Genomic DNA, 18,146 nt, shown 5'->3' with positions numbered 1-18,146 from the left:
AGGAGTGGAGAATACGGGAATCATGTCATTTTGAAAGACAGCTTCCCTTCAATCTGAGAATCAGAATTGCATCCAGGCTAAGGCAATTTGTCCACAAGTGAGCTGAAGATAGAAAATGTCAAACTGAATTTGGGGGATGTTGTGGGGTTTTTAACAAAATGTGTGATTTTTTTTCTTTCAAATCTTGAAGAACACTTTAATCTTCCTATATTTCATAACGTTTTGACAAAATAACCAACCATGTCAAACAAATCCAAGAATTACTTTTAGGGTACATGTTGAAAATACCAATTTTATTATAGAGGAAAATCAGGCTTTATTTACTAAATCACCAATAAAATAGCTAAGTAACTTCTACCTGATTTACATTTTTCTATTAAATGTACATTGATGAGATTTTATAGAAGGAGCATATATGTGTCTATCTCCCTCCTGCCCCTCAAATGACATAAAAGGCTAAAATAATAAATATATACAGTTTTGAAACAAATCCCTATCAGTACTTAGCATGGAAGGAGATGAAAAATGTTACTATGCTAGAAGGCAAGAAATTTTGAGTAACTTCTAGAATATTAAAAGCAGGTATAGAAAGTAGAGTTTGGAAATCATTTCAGGAGAAAAATATATACTGTGAAGTTGAAGATCATTTCAGTTACCATTAAGGACCAAAACAAATAAAGGCAGGAAATAGGAGAGGCCCTGGGAGCAGAATCAGAACAATGAATTCAGGACCTTCTCTCAGAGTAAATGGCCCCACAAATTCCCTATCACCGAATTGTATTCTACAGACAGACTCAGCCATGCACATACAAGGTTATTCCCTGCAATGGTGTTTATAATCACCAAAGATCAAGAACCACCCCAAAGTTCATTAATAGAAAACTAAATCATAAATCATAATACATGCATATAAGGAAACATTAGGCAGCCAACAAATAATGAAGCTGAGTAGAATGGTCTCCAGGATAGGTAGTCACACGAAAAAAGTGATGCATAATAATGTATAAAGCTCACGACCACCTGTGTAAAAGATGTGTCTAATTCTCTTTGTTTTTGTGGAGAACATCTCCCAAACCAGGAATAGTGGTTGACTTTGTTAGAGGTGCTGCAAAATGGGGGACAGAAATGATACCTTTCATTTTCACCATATATTTCTTTATGCTATGGATTTTTTTTTGCCATGTACATATATTATCTAGGAAAATATGATACTTTTTCAAAGGAAAAGAAAGGTGGAAGGGAAATGATAAAGTCTAGAAAATAGAAAACATAAAGTAATAGGGAATAAATAAGATAAAAGAAACCAGTAATCATATTAGACATAGCTGGCTTCTTTTCTCCCTTGGATTCCTAATGATATTCTGATTCAGTTAAAAAAAAAAAAATCTAGCCTTGCTGTTTACAAGGTACAGACCTTCAACAAAATGACCACACAAAAGTGACCAAAAAAACAAAAACAAAAACAGATGGAATAATCTATCAGACACATTGTAATCCCCCATGAGAGTATATATGGCAAATAAAATGTTAATATAAAACAAAATATGCAAAGCAACAACATTAAATAGGAAATAGAGATATTTTGTGTTGATAAAAACTGCAATATGCCAAGAACAGACTGTCATGAACCTTTTATACGTTTTTTAAAAACTTCAAAACATATAAAGCAAAGATTCTGTACTTTCAAGGAATAATTGTGAAGTATGTACTCATAATAGAAGATTTTAACATGCCTCTCAGAAATAAGAAATAAGTCAAATAGAATATTTGAATAAAAACTAAATGTAATCTGTATCTATAGCAACCTATCTACCTAAAATTCTGTACCCAGAAGATAGAGAAGACACACTTTTTTTTTCAAGCAAAATAGCATGTTTGCAAAATGTTACAGATACACACATACACTCTTTTAACATTAACAACAATTTTAAGGCAAAATGGCATATATTTAAAAATGAATGAAAATGACATAATGCATAGAAAAGTATGTGAGATGCATAATCTTAAATACATTTATTAAAAAAAAAAAGAATAAAAACAAAGTGACCGTGATGTCAACTCAAAATTCTAGAAGAATGGCCAAAGAAGCAAAACTGAAGAAATGAATGGATAATGATAAAAGCAGAAAATAATCACTTCAAATTGTAAATAATAATATTGATCAATAAATTGATCAAGATAATAATTGGTCAAATAATAATTGATCAAGAAAATCTGATTCTTTGAAATGACCATGATTTTGATAAGTTAGAAATAGAGAAGACTAAAAAAATCCATATAATTCTAGATATAAAGGAGATTTTTTAAATAATAAGAAATTTTTTTAATTTTTTTTTTTGAGAAAGAGCCTGAGAGAGCAAGAGATAGTGTAAGTGGGGGAGGGGCAGCGGGCAAGGGCAAGAGAGAATCTAATGCAGACTCCACACCCAGCGCTGAGCCCAACTCTTGATCTCACAACCACAAGACCATGACCTGAGCCAAAATCAGGAATCAGACGCTGAACCAACTGAGCCACCCAGGCGTCCCATATAATAAGAAAATTCTGCATGCAACTGTATACCCATGAACTTGAGAGTCTTGATGAAATGTTTAATTACATAGGAAAATATATGAAACACAGGGAAAGGCAGAAAATCTAAATTGATCAATAATTGTTGGAAAATGTATAAAGGTGATCAGCGATCTATGCCTAAAAACACTTCAGTGCTAGATAGTTTATAAACATCTTACTAAACCTGCCAGAAGCAGGAGAATTCCTTTGTTATGGAAACCGTTCTGGGGCATAAGTAAATAAAAAAAAAAAAAAAAGTTTTCCAAGTTATACTGAACAGTTAGTACAACTCTAATACCAAAATGAGGCAGAATGGGTTACATGTACCAACCTCATTTCCAAACACAGTTGTAAAGATCCTAAATAAAATCTTAGTGTTGTTAAAGAATCATACATCAATACCAAGGAATTTTATATTAGCTTATCATACTCCAAAAGTGCTATCTTGATTCATATTCCCACAAAGAATATTTAACAATACTTGATTCTCTTCATCTCTGTCAACACTTGGGGTTGGTCAAATGGCTCTGACTTTTTTGTTGGACGTTTTTTCCCCCTGGTGTTGTATATATACATTGTGTAATTAATATTTTAAATTTTGTTTTAATTTCAAATAAAAAGAGTTTTAGAGTATTTCAGGTCAGCTAAAGGCAAAATTATGAAACAAACTTCATCTTTGGATCCTCCAGCCTCTCCTTAGTGCTTCCTTTTCCTCTTGAATGAGGGCATGGACAGGTGGACAGCCACTCCTCCCACATCAGTTTTCTAGAAAACCTGCAAAGCCCTGGCATACAACTGACAAACAACAGCACATGTATCTGTGTCTCCGGTGCCCCTTTCCCAAATTCTTTAGAAACCCTACACTATGTACCTTCCTTTCCCTCTCCTCAAATCTGTTCCTAGGAAGTCCTGTTAATGTTCTATTTCGGAGTAAATTTATCTGTCTGCTGCCCCAGAAAAAAATTACATCTGAAGTGTGATCTCTAATTAGGCAATAAAATGTAGGCATCTGCAGAGCAAGTAGGTCCCATGTTTAAGGAATTCTGTTTGGTGCCTAATTTTGAAATTTTTCTAAAACAATGAACTCTAATATGATCCTGGTTGTCTCAACTTGTTACCAGCTAAGTACACAATAATACCTTTCAGACCGCAGCTGGACTGGCGGAAAGAGTTAATTTAAAGGGCTGGTGAGATTCCACTTCTGCCCCCTGAATCCTAATCCCGTGGATCTCAAGTTTTCTTTCCAATTCAGGCACCTGTTCCTGAGTTCCTCTTGCCCCGAGGGCTGCTCAGTTCTTTTTTTATTTTTTTTAAATATGAAATTTATTGTCAAATTGGTTTCCATACAACACCCAGTGCTCATCCCAACAGGTGCCCTCCTCAACGCCCATCACCCACTTTCCCCTCCCTCCCACCCCCCATCAACCCTCAGATTGTTCTCAGTTTTTAAGAGTCTCTTATGTTTTGGCTCCCTCCCTCTCTAACCTCTTTTTTTTTCCTTCCCCTCCCCCCTGGTCTTCTGTTAAGTTTCTCAGCATCCACATAAGAGTGAAAACATATGGTATCTTTCTCTGTATGACTTATTTCACTTAGCGTAACACTCTCCAGTTCCATCCACGTTGCTACAAAAGGCCATATTTCATTCTTTCTCATTGCAGGGCTGCTGAGTTCTAATCACAACTATCCTTCTAACTCATTTTGTGACCTGAAGCAAGTTACTCTGTCTCTGGGTACTGGACTAGATTTCTAAGGCAACTGATAGTTTAACAGTGGATGAGTCTCTGTGTCTGTTCTCTCCCTCATAGTGGCAAAACTTAGAATTATATATTAGCGGGGTGTGTGGATCGCTCAGTTGTTTTTGAGCATCTGACTCTTGACTTTGGTTCAGGTCATGATCTCACGGTTCGTGAGTTCAAGCCCCACATCTGGCTCTGCACTGACAGCATGGATTCTCTCTCTCTCCCTCTCTCTCTGACACTCCCCTGCTCATTCTCTCCCTCCGTCTCTCTCTCTCTCAAAATAAACAAACATTTAAAAAAAATTAATTATATATTAGCAAGTCCTACAAAGTTTACTTCCCATGCAGTTGGAAACAAGCAAGCACTATTATTTTCCCATTTTACAGATAGAGAAACTTGAAGCCTAAAGTAGCTGAAAAAATAGTAATTCAGTATACATATACAAATAACCTTTTGGCTTCCTTACCTAGCCTCCCTCTGACTTGGAAAAAAGATCACTGTTACTGTTCAGCATTATTGTGGAACTTTGTATCAATCCAACAGGTTTTAATCCTTCATTGCTCTCTCTTTACTCTCCTTCCTGTTTTCCATTCCTGGAGAATACTTTTGTCCCCTGGATTACTGCAAGGAAAGATGTTATTGTACTGTGTGCTTTCTCCTTCTCACAACCTGGAAATAATTGCTAAGTTATTCTCAAGGTGGTTCAAGGTTATCAAGAGGGCTGAAGGATCTAGAGCCATCACAGTGTTGAAACCATTCAAAACTAGTGCTGAGGAGTAAGTGTACTGATGGCTACATTGCATACATGCATATACACACACATGTGCGTGCACACACACACACACACACACACACACACACACACATAATAAGACCATTTACCAAAGGGCATACCAAACTAGCTACTTTTAAACACTTAATTTCTCAACTCATAGTTTACACATTTTTATAAATCCAGCCAGTTTTAATTTTAAAACTGAAATGATAGAAAAGGACATTTCCTTTGTCTCTGGTTTCTCTTCATTGTAAACATCATTATGTAAGGTGGTCTCCGTTAGGAGGCTACTGAGACATCTTCCTCTTAATGAATTGCAGAACCCTTGAGTTGAATTCTTGCTATGTCTGCTTTCCCCGTGGTTAAAAATCTACCTGGTAGATATTAAGATAGTCTCTGTTCAGGTGTGGTCTCACTGATTGAATTTCTGTTGGGCAAAAACATGCATTGCTAATGGTCACCTTGTCTCAAATTGCAGATTACGGTGTTTCGGATGGGATCAGAAGGACACCAGGACATTGATTTAGCTATCCTCACAGCTTTGCTCAAAGGTAAGAGTTTCTGTGTCCAGAGAGTACAAAAATAATTTAAATGGATTAACACAGCAACTTTGTCTCCTAATAGTGGCTATAAACCCAAATGATACCATGACACATCCAATTATTGACAACATAAGGACTTCTCCTGGAAGACATTGTTCCTGCTATGAAATTCTTCTATGATAGAGCTGTCAAAGTGTGACTCAGTTTCATAAAGTTTAAAGAAATTACCATTCAATCGTGTCCACTGAATCATAAAAATACATAAAGAGGCCAATATAGTATTTAAGACACTACATGACTGAGATTATTTAATAATTATTACCCCATCTACTTGCAAAAACCGTGTAATATGGCAGAGATGCTAGACAGATACAGAGGTGTCATAATGCATTAAAATGGAAAATCAAAATCATTGAGGGAGACGAAGAAATAAACAAAAAATAAAATAAACTTGTAATGGGACGTTAAATTTAACTGTAAGTTTCCTTGAAGTCAAGGCAAAAATAGAAAAGCCCTGGATTCTACGATTTTCCCTTTAGAAGGTGGATGCTTGTCCTCTTCTCTCGCCCCATGTTACCAAGCGGCCTCACTATGTGTGCTCATATTTGGAGCCATATCCAAGAGAAGAGTGGTTTCCTCCAGGCTCCACAGATCAAAGTCTGCCCTTAATGTCCCTTAGTTAGGAATATTACACTTGGCCAATAATGTTCAGCATTAAAATAAACAAGAGGAAGTTGTTCAGCCCTGAAATGAAAACTAGAACCATAAGATGAAACAAAACCACAAACCTCATTGAATGTTGTTCCGAATTTGAGATGTCTCCCTCGTTCTCCCCAAGCCCCATACTTTGCCTGCTGCCCCATTTATCACAAGGTTGGTGACTGCCTGTTTGTGAGCCTTCCTTGATCATAAGCCTGTGAAGACAGATAATGTGTCTTATCCATTAGTGCTTCCTCAGCACCTCACATAATCCCTCACACATGGCAGCATTCAGTCAATTCTTGTTGAATAAATTAGGGAATGGATTACTGAATGAATGATTACTCAGTGATTACAATTAACATTCCACAATTGAAATTCAGAATAGGAACCCACTGTATTCCAATTTCCAGTCTACCTACCCTTTTCCACTATTAATATTCTCTTGAATACCCATAATGTGGCAGCCGTTATGCCTAGTGCCGAGTTTTTTATAAATGCTGTAAACATTAATTATCGCAACAACTGTATTATGTAGCAGCTATATTTAATCCACATTCTACAGACAGGTAAGTGGAGCTACAAGATGTAAGAAACTTTCTCAGGGTTACCAGGCTAATTAATAAGGCTGAACTTAGACCCAAGTCTGTCTAACTCTTCACTGCACCACCTATGACTCCACTGACACTAGAAGCCATGGATCCCCTCCATGTATTCCCCAAAGGTGTATTTGCACATTCATTCAAAATCCCAATCGCATTTCAGAAGTTCACCATCCTGTGAAGTGGGTCATGTGTCCCAGGTTGAGAACCTTTGCTCTAAAGTACTTCATTCCAATGAACTAATAAATGCATGTTCAGGAGAAGAAGAATTCAGGGACCATGCATGGGCTGAATCACAGAGCATACTCTGGCCTCCATTCTCCATTTGTTAGAGATAAAATTAAAAGTTTGAGGTAAGAAATTCTCTGATATTTGCTATTCTTAAAGAAAAATAATTAAAAGTAATAAAGCCAGTAACTAACATGTACTGAAGACTTGCTAAGTGCCAAACACCATGTTAAACACATTCTATGCATAAATCCATTTAATCTTTCCAAGTCTGGTGGCCAGACTATTACCAGGCCCATCTTGAAATAAGGAAATCAAGACACAGAACAATTCAGTAACATACTCAAGATAAGTAGTACAGACAGGCTGACCCCACAGCCCTCACTTACGTTTACCACCAAAACATCTCTATTGCATTGATAATAAGAAGTGGAATGCCACATTTACCACCTTGAAACAGAACTCAGCAAATGGAGAAGTGGGCCAGTCATTGGTTAAAAACATATTAGCCATCATAGTATCTTCTACTGAAAATATTTTCTTCCATGTTCACCAATCTGTCACTTCAATTTGTGTTTCACTTTTAGATCAGTCTTAGAATTTATTTGTTATCATATAGAATAGTTGTTTTCTGATTGTGCATGACAGACCATATGGAATACATTTTATATTATAACCAAGTACCTACATATGTTTTTAGAACTCAGGTTAAAGTACATGAAATAATATTTACATTGACTGTGTGCAATGAAATTGGATATTTTCTATTCCATTCCGTTCTATTCTCTTTAATGCTGATTATATCCCACTAACTTGATTTCATGACCCACTAATGGGTCATAACCTGCAGTTTAAAAAACACTGCCATAATAGATTAAAGGAAATTATGATTGCTCTAAGAAATTAACATTTCTAATCACCATAATGAACACTATTTATGCAACAGTTGATGCTAATGGGAATTTATGCCATTAAAAGATTGTGATGTGTCAACTCTATTTTGCAAAGGCTTTTAAATGCTTTCTGATTTTGACCCAGTTGATCTGTGAAGGATGTCAAGCATAATACTTTCTGCTGACTTTCTTGGAGGCCAAGAGCATATTTATATCAGTTATGATTTCCTTAGTTTGTTAAATTATTCTTCTTATGTATTTTTTTAAATTATGCCTGGGCATGAAACCTGGTTTAACACTTAATTTTTATAATTGTACTTCTCTTTCAATTATCCCATGCATGAGGAATTTTTTATAGTCAGGTTTTTATTCCCTCCATCATCTGAGAAAACCAGAAAGTAGATAGGAGAAGGAGGAGAAAGCCATGCAACTAAACACTAGTCCATAAGCCCAGAGTCCGGAGGTGGGGAGGGGGAAGGACGGATAGGAACCAGGTGGCCCTAGGGAAAGTCTACCTTTGCTGATCCCTTGTTTCTGAACCCACTGGGTTTTATTTCTTCAGTATCAGTATATATTAAAGGATACTTTTATAGGACACAGAATAATGACAAATCTATTCAAAACTGATGAAAGAAGGAGACAAAAAGAATGTTGTTCCAGAGATGCCTTTGACATCCAAAGTTGTTTCAAATGCTGGCCTGGGGTGGCTTTTGAGAATAAGTGATGTCGCATTTGTCTTTCACAGCAAGATAATCACTCTCCAAGAGTGGTGGTCTGAGGCTAGAAACTATACACCCTACACCCTTCTCTTCCTCTTCAGCTCTCTCCTCACCCCATTACACCTACCCAGGGGAAGCCAAGGAAAATGCAGTGAAAATGCAGGACACTGACTATTCAGATAAACAACAAATAAATGTTTAGCATAAGCAATGTCCCAAATATTGTCTGGGGCATACATATCCTAAAAAAGCTGTTTATTATTTATCTGAAATTCAACCTTAACTGGGAGTCCTGTATTTTTATTTGCTAAAATCAGGCTTCCCTACTCAGACAGAGGAGATCTGATGCCATTAATATCTCTGGACTTCAGACACCTTTACTGGTTCTATGGGAAAAGGACTCAAAAATTTAGGCAAGTAACCTAGTCCCTCTCCGTCTGCCTCCCTCTCAGCCTGGCCCTGCCTAAATCACAGCAACCAGAGTCTCACTGGAAACGACCCCAAACTTCTGTTAGTAAACTATCCAGTGTTGACCAGCCTCCTGTCAGTCACCTTATCCTGGCTGACTTGTTCATGCCTCTTGCTCTGGTCCCTCTGCTCCAGGCTCAATAAAGCCAGAAAACATCTGCTCACAGCAGGGTCCCTTGACCCTCTCTGTGGATAAAATTACTTCCAATTTTTAACAATCTTTTCTTGTACACCTCAGAAGTCAAATCACATGGGTGTGTACCCTTCCATTTCTATGCATGCACTGAAGTATAGTATGTGGTCATTACTGTCCTCCATCAGCGAGAAATTCATTGCCTTTGGGTTGAATCTTCATTGGTAAAGAAGCTCTTGCATGCCATGGGAAAAGACCTTTATTGCTTACTTCTTTTTTTCTGGAAAGCATTTTCTAAAAGCTAAAAGAGGGTGCAAAACGCTGTGTTCCTCCTCAAAACTGTCAAGGTCATCCAAAACAAGAGTAGCTTGAGAAATTGTAACAGCCTGGAGACGCCTAAGGACACATGAGGATTAAATGTAATGTGGTTTCCTGGATAGGATCCCCAAGCAGAAAAAAGAAGACTGAGAAAAATCTGAATAAAGTATGGGCTTTCATTTTTAAAAGTTTTAAGGGAAAAATGGGAGAGCTATGCTATCATATATTTTGGATCTGAGCAGAAGACATAGTGTCGCCAAGAAAACCATCCTTGTTTCATGTCAGAATGACAAAAAAGGAGACAGCATCTTATGGAGTTAGCTGCAAAAGTCAAGTGCATATGGAAGAAAAATACTGTACTATGTGCAGGCAGTATTTAAAGTGTCTGTACAAATCAGGTAGGCATGGATGGCAGCTGGTCACTCTAAGAAATGATTAGAAATACCGCTGAGGAATCTAAGCAGATTATTTGAACCCAGGACTAATAGGAAACAATTTGTATAAAATCCAATTTTCCTGTGGACTTTCACAGTCATTTCAGAGAAAATTATCCCGTTCCTCCCACTTAATTTTATGTCTTGTTTCCTCGGACAAAATTAATGCTATCGATAAGTAATAAACTAATGAATTATGTACAGATATAAGTGGAGGATGGCAACTTCTTTCTAACAGAATGCATTTGTAGTTTTCTTGAAACAATGAGGAAAGAAGTTTGAAATAAAAATTTAAATGTCAAAAGAAGAGCCAGGCTGTTCTAAATTTCGCACATTCTCAAGAAAGCTACTGATTAGGTCACATAGAACAATGAAAATTGCTGTGTTCTGAACCATTTTCCTTTTTAAAAGTATATCTTTACAAGCAACTAAACTTGAAAAAAATGTATACAAAAGGATAAAGTGTATATATGTTTTAGTGTTTTGAAGCTACGCTGCATGCCCCTCCAACTTTATTAACTAGAAAATGTAGTTATTATCACAAACTGGTACTGACATCAGTAGATAATTAGTCTTGCTAAATAACTCATCTTGGTTTTTAAATGGCTTAATTAATCCCTAGTAAAATAAAAATTGTGGCATCATCCTGATGTAGTGTACGTCCAATAATCCTATGCACCAGGTCTCATAAGCAATTAGCATCCAGGAGTGTTTATTGAGAAGCTACTTGCTTGATCTCAGATGATTCATAAATAGACTTAACGAAATTAATTATGGCCTTGCTTTGAAGATAAAAAAATATTTCTGATTATATGTTCAATCTTTCCCATCCCTCTTTCCTATGTGTAGGCAGTTTAATAGAACACATGCATGATTGTTTTCCTTTTTTGAATTGTTTTTCTTTTAATAGTATTTTTTTAACTCGGAATTGTTTACATAGACTTACTCAAGCCAAAAAAAGAGAGACATTCATGTTGATACATTCATCACATATGTGAGATGCAGATACCATAGTTACTAAATATTATACAAATGGAAGTAAATGAAATTTATCCAAAAGAGATCAACAAGGTCAAAATGTGTGGCATTATCACTTCATTTTAACCTTAAGAGGCACCTGAGTGGCTCAGTCAGATGAGCGTCCAACTCTTGATTTCAGCTTAGGTCATGATCCCAGGGTTATGAGATCGATCCCCACATGGGGCTCTGCGCTCTGCTTAAGATTCTGTCTCTCTCTCTCTCTCTCTCTCTGTCTGTCTCTTTTCTCTCCCCCTCAGCCCCTCTCCCCAACTTGTGCTCTCTCTCTCTCTCTCTCTCTCTCTCTCTCTCAAATTCAAAAAAATAAGGGCATGGGGGCTAAACTGTGGGAGAATAGTGAAATATTTCAGTTAGAGACCAAATTCACTAGCTTATTTTTACAATGAAGACTCTTTACAAAAATATTAAATCCTTCTCTGCTTGAGGCCATCTTTAGTCTTCCTTCTGTCCTTTGATTTGTAAATCAGGCTTCCTCTGTGCACTTGTTGCCAGATGGCTCATTTTAGCCCTTTAGTCAAATCTTTAATGTAGAAGTCACAGAGCTGATTGACCATGAGCAGTTAGAGTCCTGGCATGGGCCCCCAAAACCTATATAGATCAAGATATCTGCTTCCTTAAAACTCTCAGAGCTCTTACCAGGGCACTTAGCTACCAGATGACCTTGGCTGCACACCCAGTATCTTAGTGATAAAACTAGAATGCCCACAACTTCTCTTAATGTAACGGCAAGAATCAGTGTAATCGGACACTTGTTTTATGTTTAAAGATTAGATCACCAGTGGAATTTGATTTCAACCAGGATTTTTTTTGCTTACAGGTGACAGAAACACAATTCAAATTAGCTCAAGCAAAAATAAGTAAGATAGTTTTGTGGATTCACATGACCAGGAAGTTGAAGGGTAAACCGAGTTCAGGCCAGGCGGGATCCAGGGTTCCAATGACATCATCGGGGACTGTCCTCTCTCTCTCAACATTAGTCTGTACACCTGTCACACACAACAGCCATCAGCAGTGCTAGGCTCAGACCCAAAACCAGCTGAGTAAATCCATTAAATTCCTGGCAATTACAGCAGAAGGGGCCCAGGGAGAACTTGCATATGCTTGCCTTAAAATCAGCACCCACCCCTGAATTCATCACCACAGCAAAGGAGATGGGAGAATCCCTGTGATCCATGACATGAGAGATGGGATCAGCTCTACCAAGTCACACAGTTGTGGGTCCCCCCACCCCAACACACACACACACACACACACACACAAACGATTCTGTAGCCAGGAAGTAGAGAAGGAAAGAATGCTGGTAAGACCAGAAGCAACTTGAAAAATACACACACACACACACACACACACACACACACACACACACACACACACACATACACACACACATACTTCTCTGAAGTACTGAGGGTCAAAGAGCGTCAGACTTGTCTCAAATGCAAATGCCTCAATATCTATATACCAGGAATAAATTCTTCATTCCATAGACAAAAACAGAAACTAAGTCACATGAATACTAATTAAGGCCCAGACATTCACCCAAATCACACTCATAAAGTTTACTTCAGGTGGACGTAAATACGTAACTTCTTAATTATGATTAAGATTATTAATGCATATTAATAATTATTAATATGCATATTAATGCATATTAATGATTATGCATTATTATAGTCAATATTACCTTTTTAAATTTTAATGGTCTGTCCTTGAGTATTTCTGCCAAAAATATTAAAGGAAATCACATTCTTACCCCCCTTTTTCCCCCAAGACCAAAAACTGTTCTTTAGGAAAAAAATGGTTCTGTGAAGGCCAGTGGCCCCAGACTTTCGCCTCTGGGCTCCCTCCATGCCATCCTGCACTGTTGCCCCAGCCCCTCAGGGTAGTACTTGCCACAGTGGGACTGCCCAGCAAGTTCCTGATAATAGTGACAATGATGCCCATAAGAGCATCACTACTCCCTGTTGATCATACTGCTTACCCTCCCTGAGACTCATTTTCCTTATCTATAAAACCCAGATAATTATAATACCTCTCCCACAGCTGTTGTAACCATATTAATCGATAATGCAAGTCAAGCATTTAACCCAGTACTGGAAAAATCTGTTTCATACATGATGGTCTGACTGATGAGGACGATGCCAAATGAGAAATAAGGACGAAAACCACCTCTGTTTTACTCCCCACCACATCCACACATACACAGAACCTAGGATGACATCAGTGATTCAAACATTATTTGTTAACCTCATGAATGAATGATCAATAGACATTAAGATCAGATTGGATATATATTTAGATCTTAGCGCTTTACTGGCTGTGGTATTAACTAGGTTGCTTAACCTCTGTATATATGCCTCAGTTCCCTTCTCTGTGTGAAAAAAAAATCATAGCTCTCACATGGAGGCACGTAAGGAACACATGAGACAGTGACATTGGAAGCTCCTGGGCAGACACTCTGCCTTCTTTATGGTAACTACCTTACATCTACTATGTTTGTACCTTTTCCCTTTTCAATAGGCTTTAAAAAGTCCTAGGGAAGCGGGGTGCCTGGGTGGCTCAGTCAGTTAAGTATCTGGCTCTTGACTTCCACTCAGGTCATGATCTCACAGTTCGTGAGTTCAAGCCATGCATTGGGCTCTGTGCTGACAGTGCAGAGCCTGCTTGGGATTCTCTCTCTCTCCCTCTCTCTCTATGCCTGGCCCCTGCTCTCTCTCTCTCTGTCTCTGTGTCTGTCTGTCTGTCTCTCTCTCTCAAAATAAATCAATAAACTTAAAAAAAATTTCCTAGGGAATTGGCATATCCCCTATGTCCAAAATCCAACAGAATCATAAAATGTTAAATTTGAAAGGAGGACCCATAAATCTGAAAACAATAACAAATGATAAATAAATTTCAAGCATACATGTAATGATCCAAAACAGGTACACACACACACACACACACACACACACACACACACACACAAAAGGACTTTAATCTTGAAAATGATTGAGAATATGCTAAACTGCCTTAAAATGAAATTAATTTGCTGGCAAATTTATTTTCTTACAAATCCAAGCAGATCTTAAAGCAATAACAGAGAGCAAGGTAGATAGCAATTTTAGACACTTGTTTGTCTCAGTAGGAGAATGCAATAAAAGACCTTAAATCTTTTCATCCTGTTATTTGTATGTTTTACAATTCACAAAGCATCTTCACATAATTTCATCATCTAATCTTTGCAACAACTCTGTGGAATGGTTAGCAGATGATTTATCTCCAAACGGAGACTTTCTTGGGCATGGAAGTGAGAAATACTGATAATTATGCCAGAAAAACTAGAATAAACCAAGAATATCCAGGTAAACTGGGGAAGTGGATCATCCTGATTATAAACCCACCTCCCACAGGAAGTTTCTGGAGGATAAGGATTATGTCTTCTTTGACTTTGTATCCAAACACACAGAAAAATGTTTAACATACAGTAGATGTTTTATATATATATATTCATATATATATATGAATATATATATATATGAATATATATGATGATATATAATCATCATTGCAATAATTCCAGAAAATGTCCCAGAACTCCAGAACACACATTTCTAGATTATAAGGACCCACTGAGTGCCCAGTACAATGGGCAAAAATAAACCCATATCAAGTTATATTATAAAAACTGCAGAACATGGGAAGCCAAATATATATTATATAATATATGTTATATATTATATGTTTTACTATGTTATATTATAAATATTATGTTTATAAATTATATTTAATCATAAAACTCATAAATTATGTAAATAGAAATTATATGGTATTTATATATACATAATTTATATACATATATAAATACTATATAATGTACTAAATACATAAATACTATATAATATACTAAATACATAAATACTATATATGTATATACATTCTCCTATGAGCTTCCAAAGAAAAAAAACAGCTCAAATGCAAAGGAGCCAGAATGCTTTAGACTTCCAGACAACAGCATAGAAAGCTATTGTGCAATGCCTTAACAATTCTGAAGAACATTTATGTGCAATCTAGAATTCTGTGCCTAATCTACCAGCCACTTGTGAAGGTAGAATAGACGTTGTCACACGTGAGTTACCAAAACATTTACTACCCATGAACCATTTCTTCAGAAATTACTGGAGGATATGCACCACTGAAATGAAAGAGGAAACCAAAAACAAACAACAACAGAAACAGAAAACACAGAACCTGGAACGCAGGAGCTGTAACCCAGGAGAAACGTGTTGGCAATCCCTGGCTGAAGAGGAAGGGACACAGTTCTGCACTGGCCACAAGAGACAAAGGAGAAGCTGCCATCCCTCCCGAGGACTCAAGCCTGGAATCCGCATAGTGTCTTTTCTGCTGCATTCCATTGGCAGAAGCGAGTCACAAGACCAGCCCAGGTTCAGTGTGAACGCTGGGTGATATATAGTTCCTTAGAAACTGTCTTCAGGGGTGTCTGGGTGGCTCAGTCTGTGAAGCATCTGACTCCTGATTTTGGCTTCGGCCATGATCTCTTGGTTCATGAGATGGGGCCCCAGGTCGGGCTCTGCACTGACAGTGCAGAGCCTGCTTGGGATTCTCTCTCTCTCTCTCTCTCTCTCTCTCTCTCTGCCCCTCCCCTTCACTCTCTCTCTCAAAGTAAACAAACATTAAAAAAAATTGACCTCCCCTTGACATGTTTAGGAAAAAAAAAAGAAAGAAGCTATCTTCAAAGACTATCTGCCATGGAGAACCAAAATAATCGGCCATGAGAACTGAAGTGGTTGCCTCTGGGTAAAGAGGCAGGGAGTGATGAGATTTGGGATTTTATAACAAATCTTGTAGGAATAGATGACTCTTAACGCTGTGCATGTTTAACCTTAGTAAAAATGAGATACAAAATGGATTACCTGGTTCTCAGTGAAAGGGACAGAACAAGTAAAAGACAAAGGAAGGGCAAACAGAAGTTAGGAAATCATCACTACAATAATTCCAGAAAATGTGCCAGAACTCCAGGGCAGGCATTTCTGTAGAACGCTGCTAAAAATCACACTATGGAAGATGCAGATATTTTATTTACTCATCCATGCAAATGAATTCATTTTTGTCATATCGCGAGCAAGCAGTATAACCCAGTAGAATTTTTTTTCTTTTATTCCCTCTGTCTTAAGTCGATAACGTTTCTCAGTCCTGCATATTGTGTGTCATATGGGAACACTTTTACAAAATTTTTTTAACGTGTTAATGGGAGACCTTGTGACCTACTGGCTTCTTTTATTGCAGAAAGGGCACAATAAAGAGGACTCATCCATTGAGCTAGGTTGGCAAAAAGAAGGAAATGGAACAGTGTTTCACAATGTTATTAATCAGAAGCCATATAATTTCATTTGTCCTCTTTGACTGCATATGTTATTAGGACACAAAGCAATAGTAGCAAAATTTACTGTACGTACTCCCAGCAAATATCATCACACAGACAACCTGACTTTGCAAGGTTTTTATATAGTGTTGGTCCATAAAAGTTGCGCCCCCTAGCTCTGAAATCAAACCAACAGTTTTTTGAGGAACCTCCATACTGTGTTTTCCCACAGTGGCTATACCAGTTTGCACTCCCACCAAAAGTTTAAAAACTGAATTAAATTTTATTAATCCTGAAAATCAAAGCCTTCAGAATAAACAGGATAAAAAAATCTCCAGACCTGGTTCATTTTGCCCACACACATGTACATCATTGTATCCAATCGATAACATCCTTAAAGTGTATTCACAAACTGTATCTTTTGAATTGCATATTTTTGATGCACCTATACATTTTTTAATAATAAAGCCAGATAAGTAAATAAATAAATCTCCAACCCCAAAGGGCTTGACAAACAAAAAATAAAGATACAAAAATTTTAAAGAAGTTGACAAGTGAATTTTGGGTACCATTTGACCAATTTTGACCCTAATGATAGAGCATCAGAGAATATTCTGACTTCCTTCATTCACACCCTGTGGGTTGTTTTATGATATGAACACAAAAGCCTGTTTGCCAACTTCTTTTTGTGAGTATCATGAGTTCAGTAAAATTTTCTAAGTTCCTATGAATTAAAAAAGAAAAAATCGGCTCTAAAATCAGACTGCCTGGGTTTGAAGCTTGCCTCTGGCACTTCCTGGCTACTTCACCTTTGACAAGTTTCTGTGCCTCATTTTCCTTGTCTGTAAAATGGGGATAGTGGCACATAGTTTGTTGTGACACTTTAACACATTAACACTTAGAAGCAGTGCCTGGCATGAGCTAAGCATGAAAGAAATATCAGTTTTATTGTCTTATTTACTAAAGATAAACTGAGAAAGAAAACCCCTATCTTCCTGCAAAGGGCTCTTTAACTCAGCTGTCTGTTTTGTCTCTTACAAGCCAAATGTGGATTTCTTCCAGCTAAAGTTAATCCAATTTTTCCTGATTCCTTTTAACGTTCTCCTGGGAGTCTACCTAGAGTTATTTTTACCAAAAGGAGATAGTTATCATGGAGGGCAAGAAAATAGAGCAAAGAATAAGTTATACACAGACCTCATCTACTTCTTTATGTGCATGTTTCAAGCCTTTAATTTGTTTTTTTCTCCAGGTAGCAGCCACATTCCTAAGAGAGGCCCACGGGGGTAGGTAGGCAGTTCTGCTCTGGGAGACCATTGAAGGTGTATCCTAGCAACCCAGTCACATGACAGGGTCTTTCAGCTAGTCTCCTTTTGCTTTTGTGGTTCTCATATTGGTAGAGAATGTGATGTCTTTAAATGAACGGATGGTTATGTTTTCACGGACTGAGACCCTATCGCATTTTGGTGCAACATTTACAAAGAGATTGATGGAAATGAATAGAATCCGAAGATGCATATTTAAACCAGACAAGATTCCGCAGATAAAACACAGAAAGGTCCAAAGACCCCAACAAGAAGAAATGTTTCTCAACTAATATAGAGATGAGTGGTACCATCCTACACATCACAACATCATGGTGCCACTA

At 37.3% G+C, this 18,146-nt stretch overlaps 1 protein-coding gene across 11 annotated transcripts in view; it reads left to right on the top strand.

The window, feature by feature from the left end:
• Nucleotides 1-18,146, top strand: part of TRPM3 (transient receptor potential cation channel subfamily M member 3) — an 804,289-nt gene that overhangs the window by 674,722 nt on the left and 111,421 nt on the right. For all 11 annotated transcript variants that reach the window (XM_053907798.1, XM_019463616.2, XM_019463620.2 and 8 more), the window contains one exon: nucleotides 5,544-5,616. In XM_053907798.1, the coding sequence (XP_053763773.1) occupies nucleotides 5,544-5,616 (73 nt within the window). The remainder of the gene's footprint in view (nucleotides 1-5,543; nucleotides 5,617-18,146) is intronic.

Source organism: Panthera pardus, unplaced genomic scaffold (assembly GCF_024362965.1).
Source record: "Panthera pardus isolate Hobbes unplaced genomic scaffold, ASM2436296v1 HiC_scaffold_20, whole genome shotgun sequence".
Classification (NCBI taxonomy): domain Eukaryota; kingdom Metazoa; phylum Chordata; class Mammalia; order Carnivora; family Felidae; genus Panthera; species Panthera pardus.
The sequence above is the reverse complement of the archived record's forward strand: the minus strand, read 5'-3'. Positions and strand labels throughout refer to the sequence as shown.